This window comes from Crocodylus porosus, unplaced genomic scaffold (assembly GCF_001723895.1).
Source record: "Crocodylus porosus isolate Cpor-Errol unplaced genomic scaffold, CroPor_comp1, whole genome shotgun sequence".
Lineage (NCBI taxonomy): Eukaryota > Metazoa > Chordata > Crocodylia > Crocodylidae > Crocodylus > Crocodylus porosus.
The window spans coordinates 2,873,862-2,891,076 of record NW_017728914.1 but is presented as its reverse complement, the minus strand read 5'-3'; the positions used below and the strand labels follow the sequence as shown (position 1 = coordinate 2,891,076).

Sequence of the window (17,215 nt, the reverse complement as noted above, 5' to 3'; positions counted from 1 at the left end):
ACCACCCCAAGATGCCAGACCTGGCCCCGGATGCGTCTCCTTGCCCAGCCACGGCCCCATCTTGTCCGCTTGGCTTCACATCCTGCCCATGCAGCTCCTGGCTAGTTTCTATGGACAACCCAGGATCATGGGGGTGACAGCATGGGGCCAGGCAGAGCAACTGTTTGCTCCCTGTATGTACCTACCCACAGAAGCAGGGCTCTGCCTCAGGCCTGGCCCTGTCCTATTACTACCCCCTGATCTAGAGGTCTCCATGGAGAAACAGCCGGGAGCCACACAGGCAGGATGTGTAGCTGGATGGATGGGATGGGGTCATGGCCAGGCAGAAGCGGTGTCCAGGGTTGGGATCTTGGGGTGATCACAGCGTGGATCCGGGGCTGGGGCAGAGCCATGGTCTGCTCCACACACACTCATATCCATGGAACCCACGGCCATTGCAGGGCATGCAGGTGGCAGATCGTGGCTGGGCCCCAGCCCTGGCCCAAGCCCCACTGTCGCTGCTCCAAGATCCGAGTGTCTCCCTGGCCTCTCCCACTCATCTCACTCCTGGGTGCTGCTCCCTGCCTGCCCACAGCCCCACCCCAGCTACCCAGCTGAGTGTCCTGCCTGTGTGTTCCTGCCCTCCCAGCAGTTGGTGCAGTGCAGATGGGCCCAGGTTCCTGGACAGCAGAGCCAGAATTGGCAATTGCAGCAGCGTTTCCACCAGGGCTACTGGAAAATGGAGTCTGGCTGCCATGTCACCCCAGCCCCACTTCATACCTGGGGCAGTGGGCCCGATCGCACACACCATGGCTCAGGCTGCGCCCCCATGCCTGGGCCTGGCAGGACCAAGGGACCTGCTACAGACTAGACAAAATCCATTGGTGGGTTGAATCTGGCCCATGGGCTGTATTTTGTCCATCCCTGCTCTAGAGAAACCTGCTGTGTTTTGGGGGCACTGTGTGGGATCCTAGCGCAACTCAGGGACTGGTACATTTGGGGTTCTGGGTAACTGAGGTGACTGGGGAAGAATCCAGGAAACTCAGTGTTTGCCAGATGTGCTTGTGCCCCCCAGTTTCACAGCTGAATCAGAGCGGGAGAAACGGGAGTGGATGGAAGCCCTGCAGGATGCCATTGCAGAGACACTCTATGACTATGAGGTGGCTGAAAAGATCTGGTCCAACAAAGCCAACAAGTTCTGTGCTGATTGCAGGGCCATGAGCCCTGACTGGGCATCCATCAACTTATGTGTGGTGATCTGCAAGCAGTGTGCAGGCCAGTATATTTCCTTCATTCCTGCAGGCAGGTAGACAGGAGAGGCTGGGGGACACTGTTCCTGAGTGGGACAGTGGGTGGGATGGCTGGGTGACTAAATTAGCAGCTTGGCTACTTGACTACAAGTCATTAAAATCATGTAGACCGAGGGAAGGGAAAGGAAAATGGCTGGGTTGGCTGATCAGCCAGTTGATGGCAGGCAGGTTGAGTTGTGGGTGTCTGACTGGATAGACTGGGGAAAGTGGTCATGTATTCACACAGTCGTTGCTGCTCCCAACAGGTCAGCACCGGGGTCTGGGCTCCAACATTTCCAAAGTGCAGAGCCTGAAGCTTGACACCAGTGTCTGGAGCAATGAAATTGTTCAGGTACAGGAAGTGTCTTGCTCCCCAGTGCTGCCCATTTGGGCTGTATGAGATCTGAGGCCAGAGCTCTTGTGTCCAAAGGGACTGCTTCTAGTATCACAGAAACATAGTGCAGTCAGAGTGCCAGCTCAGGGGAATCAGTGGAGAACCAGAGGTCTGAGGGGCTTATCTCTCTGGGGATGCCATAACAAGAACCCAGAGTTTCACCCAGAGTCTTGGGTCCTCCTCCATTTCTGTCTGTTACCCCCATACCCTCTCTAGAAGCTTGAGGTGTCCTTCTGCTTTGCTAGCTCATGGATCACCCCCTCTTTTTGACAACAATGTTCTTGTAGCTCTTCATTGTGCTGGGGAATGAGCGAGCCAACCAATTCTGGAGCCCACACATCCCACCCTCTGAGGCCCTTTACCCAGATGCCAGTGCAGAGCAGAGACGGGAATTCATCACTTGTAAATATCGGGATGGGCGATACCGCCTCCAACACCCCAGCTACAGCACCCAGGAGGAGTTGCTGCAGGTGAGTGCTGGTCTGGGCTGGCACACAAAGGCAAACATGAACCTAGGTGAATGGGCACATGCAAGCTTTGGGGGCATTGGGCAAACCCTTCAGAGAGTACTGCAAGTCCTTCATTCTAACCCTGATTGTTCCTGTAAAAGCACTTGTATCTCAAGTACCTTTAACAGTGTAGAGGATAATGCATCCCATATATGCACACTCACTGGTCTCCTCCAGATAATCAGTGATGTACCAGGAAGCTGCATAGCAGGACAGACATGTGGCAAGTTGTTGTGCCTCCCTTTACAAGCCCCCAAGTTAGCACAGTTCAGTGGCTGCAGGGCCCAGGGACAATAAGTTCCCACATGGCTGAGAAACCACAGCTGCCTATGACATCTCTCACCCACAGGCACTTTGTGCTGCTGTGGCAGGACCCAACCTGCTGAAGACAGTCCTGCAGTTCTTCTCCACTGCTGAAGCTGAGGCAGCTTTTGATGTAGGAGGCTGTGAAGTGTCTCAAGGTGTTGAACTGTGGCAGATGTCTGAGAGCAGCTGCCATGGGAACAATTCAGGTAACAGGAGCCACCAGAGCCACTTTCCTCTACAGTGGGGCAGTTCCATGCTGGTGCAGCCCCTACACCCTCCACTACACCTCCCATTCTAGGCCATCTGGTTCCCTTCCCACCACCCCTAACTCTTCTGTGGAATGTCCTGGGCATCAGAACTAGAACCCTGAAGCTCAGGCTGTTGCCAGAACTGTGCACACCCAGCGACTAATTGTGCATAATGCCCAGTTCCCTGCAGGATCATGTGTCTCTCTCCCACATTTAAGGCAGGGTGACAGGTGCACCTATGAACCCCCTCTGCCTTGGGAGGGGAGGGTTTTTTTGAACCACAGCATTCCGTGTCTTCTCTTTCAATAGTAGGACCCCCCCTCCTCCACCCAGGTTGTTGTATTTCTGCAAGGTCAGTGCTGCCCCATACCTTCTGTTCTGATTCTTCACAGTATGTTCAGCAGGGAGCCATAGTTCAGTGGAGCCAAGCCTAGACAGCATCTACAATGAGATCACCCAGCCAGTGATGCACAGTGGCTACCTCTATAAGGCAGCAGCCCTCCCCAGGTCTGGTGTCAGCAAGAAGAGCAGAGATGGTAGGTTTGGGGCCAGGCCAGGCCAGGCATTACAGTGAATGTGATAGGGAGAGGCTGTCCTGCCATTGCTAACTGAGTGCTCCCTGCAGAATTATATCGCGTGTGGTGCTCCCTGGAGAAGTCCCTTCTGTTCTATGAGACTGACAAATGCACCGAGCCACTAGGGAAGATTGAGATGTCTGATGTGGTTTCTGTGGGTGTAAGCAAGATGGAGGGCCCAACCAGTCCTGGGCCTACAGAGAGGTATGCATAAGCACAGTCTGCATCCAGGGGCATGCTCTGGGGTGACCAAGGGTGAGGCTTATGAACACATCCCGCCATACCTCCTCCCCTGTCATGGGTGCTCTGCATCTGCAAAACCAGTAGCTCAGAGGTAGTGAAGCCCACAAGCACTGGGTACAGGCAAGTTGCTCTGGGCCTCTTCCTGCCTACAGAAAGAGGCAGTAAGTTATCCCATGGTCAGAGAACTTTGTTAAAGGGAAGGGAGAGTAACTCACAGAAGAGTGGTGCTAGCAGTGAATGTGGGAGCCAGTGCTACAGGCAAGCCACTGTAGTAACAGTCTGGCCTGGAGTGAGCCTCCCCTATCCCTTCTTCCCATGACTGAGCCTGTGGGAAAGGGAACATGCTTGACAATTCCTTACAGGTAGTCCTCTGGCTCAGAAGGTTGCTGAATCCAAGTCCCTCTATTCAACCCTGTGGGCTGCCCAGCTCTGAATATGGGGATCTTCTGCTTGGTGTGGTGGATGCTCCAGAAAAAGCCACTCATGGCAGTTGATTGCCTAATGACCCTGAGCCATATACTCCTTGCTGTAGTCCCTGCTGTCCTAAGGAGCTGGGTCTGGCTCTCTGTATGGAGGAGGAACGTGTACTGACCAAGTCATGCACCATTGTAAAGATCCCCTTGCATGTCTCCACAGCTGGAGAAGTCCAACTTTTTGCATTCTGCCCAGAACTCCAGCCAGTCCTGCAAGTGCATCATACTCAGTGTTAATCTTCGAGGGCATTTTCTTCCCTGGGCAGGAGTTCAAGGGCAGGCCTCAGGGTCAGGGCTGTAAGTTTATTGGGAAGACAAGGTGATCCCTGTGCCAAGCCCCCCAGTACCTGGTGGGGCCTCCCTAATCTGATGCCTTTGCCTTTGCAGGTTTCGCTTCACCTTGGACCTCTTCCTGGGCAGTGAGAAAGTACAGCAGCTGGGAGCTGATGGGCCTGACACCCTGCAGGCCTGGGCCAGTGCCATTGGCAAGGTAAGCAACACACCTGCAACAAGGTGTTCAGCCAGACCAGTCCCTCCAAGGGAACCTTGAGGAAAGCAGCTGCTGATAGGCCCTTGTCTGATTTATCTTATTTTAGACTAGATATCAGGAAAAACTTCTTCACTGTTAGACAGTCAGTTCCACTGACTCACTGCTCTAGGGAAGCGGTGGAATCTGCCTCATTGTTTAAGAACAGTTTGAACAAGCATTTGTCATTGATGAGCTAGGAGGAACTATGCCTATGCTCTACTGTAGGTCGTAGTTCCTGTGCTTCTGGACTTTGTTGGTGGCCACATGGAACTGGGAAGGATTTTTTTCTCTTTCAGTTGCTGCACATGTTGGGAGAGGGGTTGCTTTCCTCAAAAGCATTGAGTGTTCAAAGCTGGGAATTTTGCTGGGATGCGCTAATGCTCCTGCTGGAACTAAAACCCAGAAATTCCTTGCTAGAGGGTCTTTCCCTCTGCTCCAGATCAGACTGGTAATCACATTAGGGATCAGGAAGGTATTTGACTTCATGGTCAAATTGGTAGCGACTGTGGGGGGTCTCTTCCTTCCTCTGTAGCGTGTGGGTGGCCCTCTTTCATGGATCTCACAAGCATATTTTAACAATCCCTGCAGCAGCGGCACACTGGCTGTGGTTGTCCCCCAGGTTTACCTGTGGCAGGTTAAGAATGCTGTGCCAGTAGTGGTGTGACAGGATAAACTATATTGTGCTAGTAATAGGTTAGACAAGGGTTTGTATGAATGAGTTTAGATAGGAATGATTCTTGCTTTAGGCAGAGAGTTGGACTAAATGATCTCCAGAGGTCCCTTCCAGCCCTACCTTTCTATGATTCTTTGATCTCTGGTATGGTAAATTCCTCCCAAAACAGTCATGCCATGGATCCTATTCTCCTTCCCCTGCTGGGACCCTAGCCTCTGCACTGGGCCCCCATTCTCCTCCCTCACTCCACCTGGGCCATGGCCCTCTGTTGGGTTCCCGTTTCTCTCCCCTAACTTAGGCCCTGGCTCTCTGTGCCAGTCCAACCCTGTTCCCCTTCCCAAGCCAAGGTTTGGCCCCCCCATGCTTGCCCTAATCCCCTTCCCTTTATATGGGGTCTAGACCTGTACTCTAGTTCTTCTTTCCTTCCCCTGATGGGGTCTTGTCCTTCTGTACTCGTCCTCTGTTCCCCCTGCTGTCTGGTTTGGCCTTACATGGTGCTTATGCCCAGGTCTACCCAGCCTCTCCTTCTCTGTGCAGTGGTTCACCCCAGTCAGCTGTCACTGCCTGTTGGGCTATGAGTTCCAGAAAGTGGGCCAGCTGCGCTATAAATCCATGCTCAACCCTGATCAGTGGCTGCAGGGCTTCTTCATCCTGCAAAAAGCTCACCTGTTCATTTGCCCAGTGGAGGAGAAGGCAGTTGAGGACAGCATCAACCTCCGGAGGCTACAAGAGCTCAGTGAGTGTGGACCTTCTGCTTCTCAAATTAGAAACTACAGCCCTGCCCCTTCCCTGCCCCTGTAGAAGGCTGCATCTTAGTGCTAGATCAGTAAGGCCCATGGTATTATGGCTACATTTCAGTAATGGGTCAGTGAAGTCTATTCTGTGTGGCTGAGCACTGTTAACCATGAACCCTCCCCTATCTTGGAGCAGTGTTTCTCAACTTTTTCAGACTCAAAGGATCCTTGTAAGATTTAAAGTACCTGTCAGAAAATGCCAGCAATGAGTTTTCACTCATTTCTCAACTACAGAAAAATAACAGAGCAAGTCTTTTGTTGCAAAGAGTTCAGAAAGACCACAAAGGGCAGAATTTTTTTTAACACAATGGATTCCTGATTGAAACACCTGGTTTATCTTGTGAATCATGTATGTGTTTGCACATCTTACAGTGCTAATATTGCACAGAACCCTATAGTACCCATAAAGAATCTTCTAATACCCCAGTGAGATACTATAATACCCAATGGCACCCCAGTTGAAAATTGCTGCCCTAGAGGAACTGGATTTCATGCTCAGTCAGCAAGGCCCAAGCTGCCCAGCTGAGTCTGCATATATGCTATGGGGAGCTGAGCCACCCTCTTAGGAGATGACTGCAATTCTGTGCTAGATCAGTGAGGCCCATGCTTTGTAGCTGTGTAGTGTTAACCATTAGCCCTGCCTCACCCTAGAGGGACTGCATTTTAGTGCTGACTCTGTGAGGCCTGTACTAATGTGGTTGAGCAGCATTAACCACTGGCTCTGTCTGCACCAGAACAAGCTGCAATTGACCAGTCTGCACTTGGTCAGTGAGGCCCATGGTACAAGGTTGAGCTCTGTCAGTGACTGGCCCTGTCCTGCCTGAAAGAGGCTGTGAATGCTGATGTGTTGCATGTAGTGCTGTGAAGATCCTTCTACCTGACTCCAGGGTTCACTGCACCCTAGTGTGAGATCTCTCCCTGATCTCAAGGCTCCATCTGATGCATACTTTTCCTTCCATGCAGGTGTGGTCCCCCTTAGTGAAACTTCTGAGAAGAAAGAGATGCTGATCCTAGTGGAGATGGGGAGGTAAGGTCTGCTGGAAGGGCTCTCAAGCCACTGTGCAGTGCAAGGTCCTGCTGCTCTCTCACAGCCATGCCCAAGGCAAAGTGCCCACAAAGTATTCCTGGATCATCACTGGGAGGAGTGGGGCTGGAGCAGCTTGCAGACCAGCTTGCTTCTCAGACTTCCTCAAGGAAAGTGCCAAGGGAACCTACTTGCCTGGAGGAGTGCCACTGAACCCTAGAGCCACAGCCAGAGTTAATTTGAAGGATTTTCACAGCATTGCATGCAACACACCAGCACTCACAGTCCCTTTCAGCTGGGACAGGGCCAGTCACTGATATAGAAGGTCTGCTCTTGGGACCAGGCAGGGGGGCAGAGCTCCAGCCCAACCCAGCCCAGCATGAACATCCCCTACAGTGGGTTCCCAGTATTCAGTCTGATTTAACTCCCCTGCATATTGACCCAGCCTTGGGGCCTCCCCTACCTCCTGAAGGTTAAACCCCTGTAGACAGGTTTATATCCAGCAAGATGTGGCTCCAGCAGGACCCAAGGCTGGCAGTGATGGACCTTCTGCTTCTCTAGGCCTTCACAGAGGGGTGGAGGGTGGGGGGGTAAGTCCCAGGGGTAAGGATGTTCATTCCCTGCATTTTGCCTCTTTTGTTCTCAGGACCTTTTACCTGCAAGGGGTGTCACGAGTGGACTTTGCAGCATGGTGCATGGACATTCAGGCCTCAGCAGGGGGCTGGGGTAATGCCCTGCGTGACCAGCAGCTCAGCCGGAGCAACATCCCTATCATCGTGGACAGCTGCATTGCCTTCATCACGCAGTATGGTGAGCACTGTCTCTGACCCCATAGTGTCTCCTGTCATTCACAACAGCACTCCACCCTCCAAAGAGGCAACATAGCAAAAGCCAGTAATTTGGGCATGAAGCAGAAGGTGTGGAACAGCAGGCACTGCATTTTGGAGGGCACACAGTAAAGCACCCATGCACACAATAACCTGGGACGCACACCCTGGACTTAGGAGGGCATGCTCAGGTCATATTAGCATCTTGGATACACCCCTGTGCTGATCCTGGCTCCCTTTGGGGACCCTGCCCTCCTACCCCCCAGGGCTGCGTCATGAAGGAATTTACCGGAAGAATGGGGCCAAGTCCCGCATCAAGGTGCTGATGGAAGAGTTCCGGCGGGATGCCCGTAATGTGAAGTTGCGCATCTGTGACAACTTCATTGAGGACGTGACTGATGTGCTGAAGAGATTTTTTCGGGAGCTCGAAGACCCAGTCTTTACCTCAGAACTGCACCCACAATGGAAGGAGGCTGCAGGTATCACCTTCTATCTCACCCTGCCCTCATGAAAGCTATGGCTCTTTTTCACCCAGACTCTCCTTGGCAGCAGTGCAGCGGTATGCCTGGGCCACTGAGAAAAAGCAGATTCAGTGACTTCTGGTTGCCACTGCATTCATAATTGCAAGCATGTGGCTACCAGCAGCAGTCGCTTTTTTTCACCCCCAATCCCCTTCCCACAAATCAGTGCCTGGGGTAGTTGCACCTATTGCCGCTCCCTCTCTCCACCCCAGTTACACCGCTGTTCTTTAGCCTTCCATTGAGGTCTTTGTGATCAGGACAGGCTGGGCTGACCCCTCTGGGAATGTGGACTCTGAACCTAATTCTCTCCTGGTTTGTATCATGTGCCGGCTGGTACCCCAGTGCTTAGGGCATGTAAATTGTTACCACTTTTATCGGCAGCATGTTACACATATTTATTTTTTTAGATTTATAACCTGCCCTATCCAAAAGTCCCAGAACAGCTTATGTGGGCTGTGCAGCAGCATAACCAATACCACAAGGGCAGTGAGTGCAAACTGGCCCGAGTGGGATCAGTCAGCAGTAGCTGCTTGTGCTTATGCCCATCAGTGATAGGATGGCAACGGAAGCATTGCTGGGGCAGGTGCTGCATAAATAAGTTGTTGTGCTGGCATTTTGCTTTTGTGATTGTTTCCTCCTTCCAGAAATACACCAGAAAGCCCAGCGTCTGGAACGATACAAGGAGTTGATTAACCACCTGCCTCACCTAAACCGCAAGACCCTGGCTGCTCTGATTGGTCACCTCTACCGGTCAGTCTGTCCCTCACTGGTCATTTCCTGCTTGTCTTGTAAGAAGCAATGTGATTCTGTCTGAGATGGAGATGTAGGGCAAGCCCTGGGCTGACCTCAGCCAACAGAGGTGGTTTAATCGGGACAGGCCGTATATCTGCTCTCTTCATGCCCCATGCTGTCTGGGACACCACTGGTCTCCAGCTTCTCTGGACAGGTGTTGGATGGCTAAAAATGCAAAACTATTTTCACAAAGTGAAGTTAGTTTCATTTCCCAGAAGCTAAGGCAGAACAACTTGGAGGTGTTTCATTAGTGACATTTTTCTCTGTTTCCTTTCTCCCTATTTTTGTTCTCTGTTTTCTTCTTGCAACTCAGGTTAATAAAATAATAGGTTTTCAGGACAAAGGGTTTTCACTTTGTTTTCTACTTCCCTTTGTTACTGTTCAACATTTTTCAAGCCCAGTTATGATGAAAAATTGGGAAATTTCAAAACCCTAAAAAATTATTGGATAACGGTTTCTGGTTTTGAAAAAACTCAGTAAAAAATTAGAATGATCAGTTCCCCAGGGTGTTGGGAGCAGGTCTGGAGGGTGCTGAAGGCTTCCTGTTTCTTATGCCATGGCACTGGTCACACATGGTGAATCCTCTCTTTCCTGGGCTACCAGAGTGCAGAAATGTGCTGACTTCAATCAGATGGGCACCAAGAACCTGTCACTGCTTTTTGCTCCCAGCCTCTTCCAGACAGATGGCAAAGGCGAGCATGAGGTTAAAGTCATGGAAGACCTGATAGACAACTATGTCTGCATTTTCAATGTAAGCTCCCTTCACTATGTTCCCCTTACCCTCTCCCTGTTCCCCTGCCTTCCCCAACCTGGCACTACTCTGCCTCTCCCTCCTGCCCTGTCTCATTTCTTTTTCCTTCTTCTGACAGATTGATGAGGATCAGGTGTCACAGATGGACCTTGAAAACAGCTTAATTACCACCTGGAAGGATGTTCAGGTACTGGGGACACAGGTGCACTATGTGATGAATCACCTCCCTTGGCCATACTACGGTTTTGACCTCAGCCTCTGCTGAGGTCTGCAGGTTTGCAGAACCCTCAGCAATGAAGATGGCTGGCTGGGAACAGCTCAGTTCAGGCCACAGCTGTAAGTCCTCCCATTCCTGTAGGTATCTGTGTGGATCACTGTTCCAGCATGGGTCTGCCCAACCCCTTAGATGAGCCCCATGCTCTCTCAGCACTAATCATCTCTCGAATGAGGCTTATAGTAAGTTATTACTGCAGCTTACCCTAGAGCAGTAAACAGCATTGCTTCCCAGCTTTCAGCACTCTAGTTTTTCAGTCTCCTGATCCTTTTCTCCCTGGTGTTGTTTCCCTATAGTGAATAGTTTTTTTGTGGGGGCCCAAAACCCCCTTCTCTTCCCTGACACATCACAGTTAGTTGAGTGCAGCTGTTGTGGATGCAAGAGAATAGAAAGCCTCTTTGCAGGAAATGCTGTACTATGCTACTGATTTGCCACACCTGTTCCAGCTTCTGGGGTTGGGTTTCCAGGATACTGTGTGCTCCCAGGGGCTTAACCTATCCTCCACTATCTCTTCTTTCACAGCTTTCACAGGCTGGGGATCTCATCATTGAGGTTTACCTGGAGCAGAAGCTGCTTGACTGCTGCGTCACCCTGAAGGTGAGGGAGCAAGCATGTGGCCTGGCTGTAGCCATTGGCACAAAGTGACGGAGATGTGCAGGTGCCTGACATGTCCGTGGCTCTTGGATGACTCCACTATCCATACAGAGTCACAGGGCTGGGAACTCCATTGTGGGCACACACTGGACATGGAAGTGGCTGCTCAGAACATCAGAGTTGTCCCGTGGTGCCAGGAGATACTTAGTGAGGAAGAGGAAGCCATCTGTTGACTAATTCCCATCCTGCCATCAGTTTCCCATGTAGGCAATGGTGAAACTCACTGATGGCCACAGGGCTCAGACCAGTTTGGTCCTGGAGCTGAGCATTACTGAGCTGACACGTTATGTCCCCAGGTGTCACCCTCTATGACCGCTGAGGAGCTGACCAACCAAGTACTGGAGATGCGCAGTGTGGCTGCAAGCCTGGACATCTGGCTGACCTTTGAAGCTCTAGAGAATGGGGAGCTGGGTGAGTGTGAGGAGTGCCTTGCAATTGAGGTGAGGGCAGATTGAGGGGAAGAGGCAGTGGGTGAGTGGGGAAGGTGGTGCTGAGTTGGGGGGGCAGAATTAGGGAGAGAGGCGAAGCTGTATCGTTGTGGGGAAGGAAGGTGGCACTGTGCCATTAGGCATTGGTTGGGGAAAGCAGTGTTACACCTTTGAGGGACAAGGGAGAAGGCAGTGCTGCATTACTGGGAGGATGGGGAAGGGAGTACTTCAGCATTGAGGGGAGAGGAGGGGGCACTGTAACATTGGGTGAGGGAAAGGGCACCATGCTATCGGAGATCAGGGAAACTGCTTGGGTGGGATGATCTAGTTGGGGGTGGTCCTGCTTTGACCAGGCGGTTGGACTAGATGACCTCCTGAGGTACCATCCAGCCCTAATTTTCTATGATTCTATGAAAGGCAGAGAGAAAAGTCGTAGTTCTGCTGAGTAAGGGGGGCATCCACATTTCATCTATGAAATGTTCAGGCTTTGGAGCCCCTGTGCCTGTTGCCATGAGCCACCATGTAGAGGGGCACACCTGCCTTCTAAAACTTCCCAGGTGCAAGTGCAGCCTGGTAGTGTTGGCTTGCTCAGTGCTGTCATAGGCTCCTGCCTCACAGTGTGTTCTGGACTTCTGTCCCAAGTTAGTGATATGCTTGCCCCAAATCAGCTCCTCCCACTGCCCAGCAGCAGCATCTGAGTAGGCCTTGTCCCCTCCATTCTTAGAGCGACCCTTGCACCCCAAGGAGAAGGTCCTAGAGCAAGCTCTTCAGTGGTGCAAGCTGCCTGAACCAAGCTCTGCCTACCTGCTGGTGAGGAAGGTACCCATAGGAGAAGGTGGCTGTCTCTTTACAGGTGAATCCTCCTACCCCAGCAGCATGGTGCTAGGTCCTGCAAGGGACCATCAACTTATGGTCCCCATTCTCTTGGAGCAGATACAGTAAGGTCAACAGTCCTCTCTATGCCTGATCCTTCAGTTTCTGCCTTTGAGGCTGCCTACAGGGGCCAGAGCGGGCATAATGTGGCCGTGGGTGGCACTATCTGGCTGTGGGGCTAGACCTCACAGTCCTGCTGAGTGAGTTCCAGCAGAAAAGCCACTGAAGGTTGAAAAGGCAGTGTCCTGTGAACAACACCTGAGCCTTAGGTCTGACAGGGCAGTAGCTCCATGACCAAGGGAGTGCAAGCCAGGTGAGGGGGGGCTCTGCCACCTACCCCTCTTCTCTTCCTGTTAGCCCCTAGGCTGCTCCCAGAATGCTCTTCCTTTTCCTTTGCCTGCTCACTCTAGGCTCCCATTGTTTCTCAGCAGTTTCCCACAGTTAATTTTGCTCCTCCCCCACTGCACAGGTGCCAAGAGGGAGAGCCCCAAGTGTGGGCTACTGAAGTGCCGGGAGGAGCACCCCAAACTCCTGGGGAGCAAGTTTCAGGAGCGATACTTTGTCATCCGTGATCGAAAACTGCTGCTGCTGAAGGAGAAAAGGGTAAAGCTCAGCCCGGCAGCCCAAGCTTTGGCTAATGCCCATCCTGCTGCTAGTCTCCTACCTGGGCAGTGGTGAGACTCACCACTGGCCATGAGGCTTAGCTCAGCTTGGCCCTGCGGTAGGTGTTAGGTATGGCTGAGCTGATGTAACATGCAGTCCTGGCTGAGGAGGGGGAGGCTTGCCTGGCCCCTGTGATTAGAGCCCTGCTGAGCACCCTGGCCCCAGGGCAGTGGTAAAGCCTGGGCTCCTCCCATGCATTCTTTGCTGTATGCAGAGTGATCTCTCACTGCAGGCAGGAAATTGGCCCTGGCCCCCACCCCCACACTTTCTAGACATCCAAGGTACCAGGGAATGGTGTGCACAGGGAAGGGAAGGGCAGCCTCATGAGCTGTGGAGTAAAACTTTACCTGGCTTGACTGATTTGTGCCAAGAGCCAGTTCTGGAATCCTCTGCTGATTTCCCTACCCGTGTGGGGAGAAAGGCTTCTTCCTGTGGAGCAGGAGACCACTAGGTCTTCCCCATGGTGGGAACCCAGAGGTCAAGTGGCTGCTCACTTATGGCTGTGGGAGGGGCATGCTGACAGGGTAAGCAGGGCTGAACTGGCCTAGGTGAGTGGAAGGGGTACTGATGGGGAGGGGTAGAGAGGGAAGGGAAGTAGGTGCCAGTTAGGATGACTGAACTAGGAGAAATCAGGGAATGCTGGTAGGGCAGGGGAGGGGAGGGAACCAGGTGCCAGCCACAACAGGGGAAAAGAGGGGAGGAATGACTGGCAGGGCTTGCCTTGGCTAAGTGTCTGTTCTCTTTCTCCAGAGTGCCAAGCCAGAACGGGAGTGGCCTCTTGATTCAGCCAGGGTTTACATGGGGATCCGCAAGAAGCTGAAGCCACCCTCTCAGTAAGTCAGGTCCAGGGGCTGAGCCAGATTAACAACTTCCTCTGATCACTAGCACCTCCTCTAACAGAAGCTCCACGCCTTGTCCTGGAGCCTGTAGCTCCATACTGGAGCAGCTCTGTCACAGTATCCTGCCTGGAACCCTCACCCCCGAGCCTCAGGGCCTGGCCTAAAAGGAACTTGCCAGAGCACAAAATATGCTTGGTGCTCCTCCCCAGAGCCCAGCCCTGTGCCACAGCCACAGCAAGGCAGGATCTTGATAGTGACCCCTTTGCAAGTGCTTGCTTGTAGCCCTGTAGTGTGACCTGTTTGTGGTCCTGTAGGCCTTGTGCCCTAGCTATGTGTCCCATGTTAGCCTTGGTCCCAAATAACCAGCCTGACCCTAGCTTCAGTTCCTAATCCCTCGGCTCAACCTATTCCCCTAGCACTGGCTGTAGAGCTCATAAGCTCCAACAACATCTGATGTGCTTCAGTTGCCCTGCCTGACTCTGCTGTTGTCCTTTCACTCCAGGTGGGGTTTCACACTGACTCTGGACAAGCAGCAACTGTGAGTATCTTGCGTCTCTTCCTCCTGTGGACAGGGACCTCCACTTCACAAGAGAGGCAGGCCATGGGAGCACCCATGTGCCTAACCTGCCCTTGGGTTTTCACAGATCTGATCAGACCATCTCAGGTCCTTTCTGACCCTTCCTCCTTAGCCTCCAAGCCCATTTTATTTCCCGCCCTCAACAATGATGAGGAGTAAGAGCCTAGCTGCACTGGGCACTGATGTGGTAGAAGCTGGAGAGGAAGTGGGCAGGAACACTGGGCCAAGCACACCTTTAATGCAGGCAGGCTAGTGCAGGACCCTCAGGGAATGCATGGAGAGAGAGTGGGCATGAGTGACTAATGAGAGAGTGAGTAGAGTAAGACTTGCAGGCTGGGCTTGTAAACTGGGAGGCTGATAGAGCAGAAGCTGAGGGGCTGTGGTCAGGCCGCAAAGATGGGAAGAGCAAACTGTCTCTGTGCTCCAGAACATGTGTGCATGTGTGTGTGCAGTATAGTTTAGGTGGAGGGGTGGGGTAGTCTGTGTGTGTGAATGTGCTTACGTGTTTACAGGGTGTAGCTGTGTGTGTATATGTGCAAAGGGGTAGCTTGTGTGTGGGCGGTGGGGAGGGAGCCTGTGGAAACAGCACCCTAGAGCCACCTAGAGAACAGCCCTGTTGGCTGGGCTCTTGAAAAAGCTGGTGACGAGAGGCAGACCCCAGGGTCCCAGTAACCAGTCAGTGTCTCCTCTGACTGTTTTGTAGGTATCTGGCATGCACAGGGCAGGCTGAGTTGTGGGACTGGATCACCAGCATCCTGAAGGCTCAGGTGGGTGAGAACTGCCATGCCAAGCCCACAGAGAGCCTGGGCAGGGCTGGGGTTCAGCAATACTAACCACTAACATGTCTCTTGTGATGCCATGCAGCATGATGATCTGCGCTCAGTGATCCTGCGGCGGCGCTCCTCCTCTGACCTCTCCAAACAGAAGTTTGGCACCATGCCACTGGTCCCTTTGCGGGGAGACAGCACTGACACTACCATGCTCTCTGCCAACCAGACCCTGGTAAGATAGCACCAAGGCTTAGCAGGGCCCTGCAACCCTGTGTTCCATGCCCACTGGGCCATCCCAACCTCAAGAGCACTTCCTGTCCAACTGTGGGCAGACACAGGCAAGAGCAAGTGAAACGTGCCTGTGAGCAGCTGTGGCAATGTGTGCAGCAGCACTGTGTCTCTGTGGCTGCTCTGTGCCTGTGTGTGAGCAGGCCATGCATGTGCTTGCAGGAGTACCACTCTGTGTAAAGTGTTCACAACTTGTGTATAGCAGTGTGGTGCACTTTGCCCACGTGTTGAGTTTTGTTTTCCCCAGAGCTCTTTGCAGCCCTGACGCTGTTCTGTGTTGTTAGGTGCTTACTCTCTCCCCCATCTCCCTCTGTTTCCAGCGTCGCCTGCACAATCGAAGGACTTTGTCCATGTTCTTTGTAAGTATCTGCATGTCTGATGCATATTCATGCAGGGGTTTACAGCCTTTAAGGATCATCTACAACAGCAGGGACAACCTGGTGATTGGGGTTTTTGGAAATGGAGGCCTATTTGCAAAGCCCAGCCGTTATATTGTGACTCAGTGACAGTGTTCATTTAAAGAGCAGTTTGGCCCACTGGTTGCAGGGTGGCCCCTCCAGTGTTGATCTGAGGGTGCTCAGTGCAACACAATTGGCCAAAGCCTGGGCAGAGTTTGGGAAAATTGCCCTGAGCAAGACCATGAGACAATAGCTAATGATACTCCTCAAGGACTGAGGGACCATACTGGTACCCTGGCTAGGCTGTAGACTGTGGCACCCTGAATTCCTGGTCTCTTGCTTGAGCAGAGGGTTCCTCTTCGCCTGCTGCTCTTGCTTGCTGTGTGGTGTTCTGCATGCTGAGGAATTACTGTCCCACCCCACCCCAGCAGTAGGCAAGGAGATACCATCCAGGGAACACAAGGCAGAAGTCTGCTGCACTCTACACTATGAGACAGCTGCTCCTGACATTTCTGACAGTCTGTATTGGGGCTGAGATGCCATGTACTCAGTCTGCATTGATCAAAGGGGATATCTTTGGTGTGTGGTACAGAAGGAAAATCAGCTCTCAGCGAGGAAAACTCTCTTGCCTCTCTATTTACTCATCTCACTAGAGCCAGATAACCTTATCAAGCTCCCTACAGCTACATCTAGTGAGCATGTCCAATGACTAGAGCTATTGAGTTACCTCTGACCTTGTAAGTCCTGCTCTGTGTGGTTTCCGCTCTGCCCTGAATACATGCTCAGGTTTCCAGGGAAGCGCTGGGCAACTGAGGCTGTGCAGCAGAGCTGGGCTGGGAGAGGCAGAGGCGGAAGCATGCCCTATTGCTTGGCTTTGGTGCAAAATGCTGTCAGAACACAGCCACTGGCTGTGATGCAGCAGTTCTGCTGGGTGCCACTGCTACAAGAGGCAGGAACATGTCAAGCACTGGAGCTAAGCTTTGCTGTGGAATAGCCACAAGACTGAGACTGAAACACTGTGCAACGTCCAAACCACATGTGGCCCCAGGAGTGGGGAATTGCTATCCTTCGCTGCCATATGTGACCCAGAGTGGTTGGGCTGATGCACCCCTGCCTCTTCTGCTCTCAGGTTTCCTGACCCAGTGGAATAGCTCCAGCTTCAATGTCTTCTCCTAGGGCCTATATATACTGCAGCAGTTGTATACTACAGCCACACCAGTGTTGAGTACACCTTACCCACCCATGCCTACAGGTGTAGCTGTTCTTGGATGGTCCCCTGTACCCACCCTCAAGCGCTCTACAGACTGAGGTCTTGGAAATAGCTACAGAGGGAGAGCCCTGATCAGCCTTACCAGCATATGCCTTGGTCTGGAGCATCTCAATAAGGGCAGGGGTAGGCATGCTTGAGAATGACCAGGCCAGGATATACCACCACCAAGGTGTTAAAAAGCCCTTACTGCTGCATGAATAGATGCTTTTGCCATAGTCTGTTCCCACAGCTGGTGAGCTGAGACTGGGCGGTAT

General features: G+C 52.4%; 1 protein-coding gene across 3 annotated transcripts in view; it reads left to right on the top strand.

Annotated features, from left to right (window-relative positions):
- Positions 1–17,215, top strand: part of ARAP3 (ArfGAP with RhoGAP domain, ankyrin repeat and PH domain 3) — a 40,719-nt gene that overhangs the window by 20,878 nt on the left and 2,626 nt on the right. For 2 of the 3 annotated variants that reach the window (XM_019534813.1, XM_019534815.1), the window contains exons 11-33: positions 1,055–1,254; positions 1,535–1,620; positions 1,950–2,132; positions 2,521–2,683; positions 3,118–3,261; positions 3,351–3,504; positions 4,404–4,506; positions 5,756–5,954; positions 6,976–7,039; positions 7,683–7,846; positions 8,130–8,342; positions 9,029–9,134; positions 9,780–9,927; positions 10,046–10,114; positions 10,724–10,798; positions 11,152–11,266; positions 12,008–12,136; positions 12,626–12,759; positions 13,570–13,652; positions 14,161–14,196; positions 14,939–15,002; positions 15,100–15,237; positions 15,614–15,652. In XM_019534813.1, the coding sequence (XP_019390358.1) occupies positions 1,055–1,254; positions 1,535–1,620; positions 1,950–2,132; positions 2,521–2,683; positions 3,118–3,261; positions 3,351–3,504; positions 4,404–4,506; positions 5,756–5,954; positions 6,976–7,039; positions 7,683–7,846; positions 8,130–8,342; positions 9,029–9,134; positions 9,780–9,927; positions 10,046–10,114; positions 10,724–10,798; positions 11,152–11,266; positions 12,008–12,136; positions 12,626–12,759; positions 13,570–13,652; positions 14,161–14,196; positions 14,939–15,002; positions 15,100–15,237; positions 15,614–15,652 (2,809 nt within the window). The remainder of the gene's footprint in view (positions 1–1,054; positions 1,255–1,534; positions 1,621–1,949; positions 2,133–2,520; positions 2,684–3,117; positions 3,262–3,350; positions 3,505–4,403; positions 4,507–5,755; positions 5,955–6,975; positions 7,040–7,682; positions 7,847–8,129; positions 8,343–9,028; positions 9,135–9,779; positions 9,928–10,045; positions 10,115–10,723; positions 10,799–11,151; positions 11,267–12,007; positions 12,137–12,625; positions 12,760–13,569; positions 13,653–14,160; positions 14,197–14,938; positions 15,003–15,099; positions 15,238–15,613; positions 15,653–17,215) is intronic. The other variant, XM_019534814.1, reaches the window with a different exon arrangement.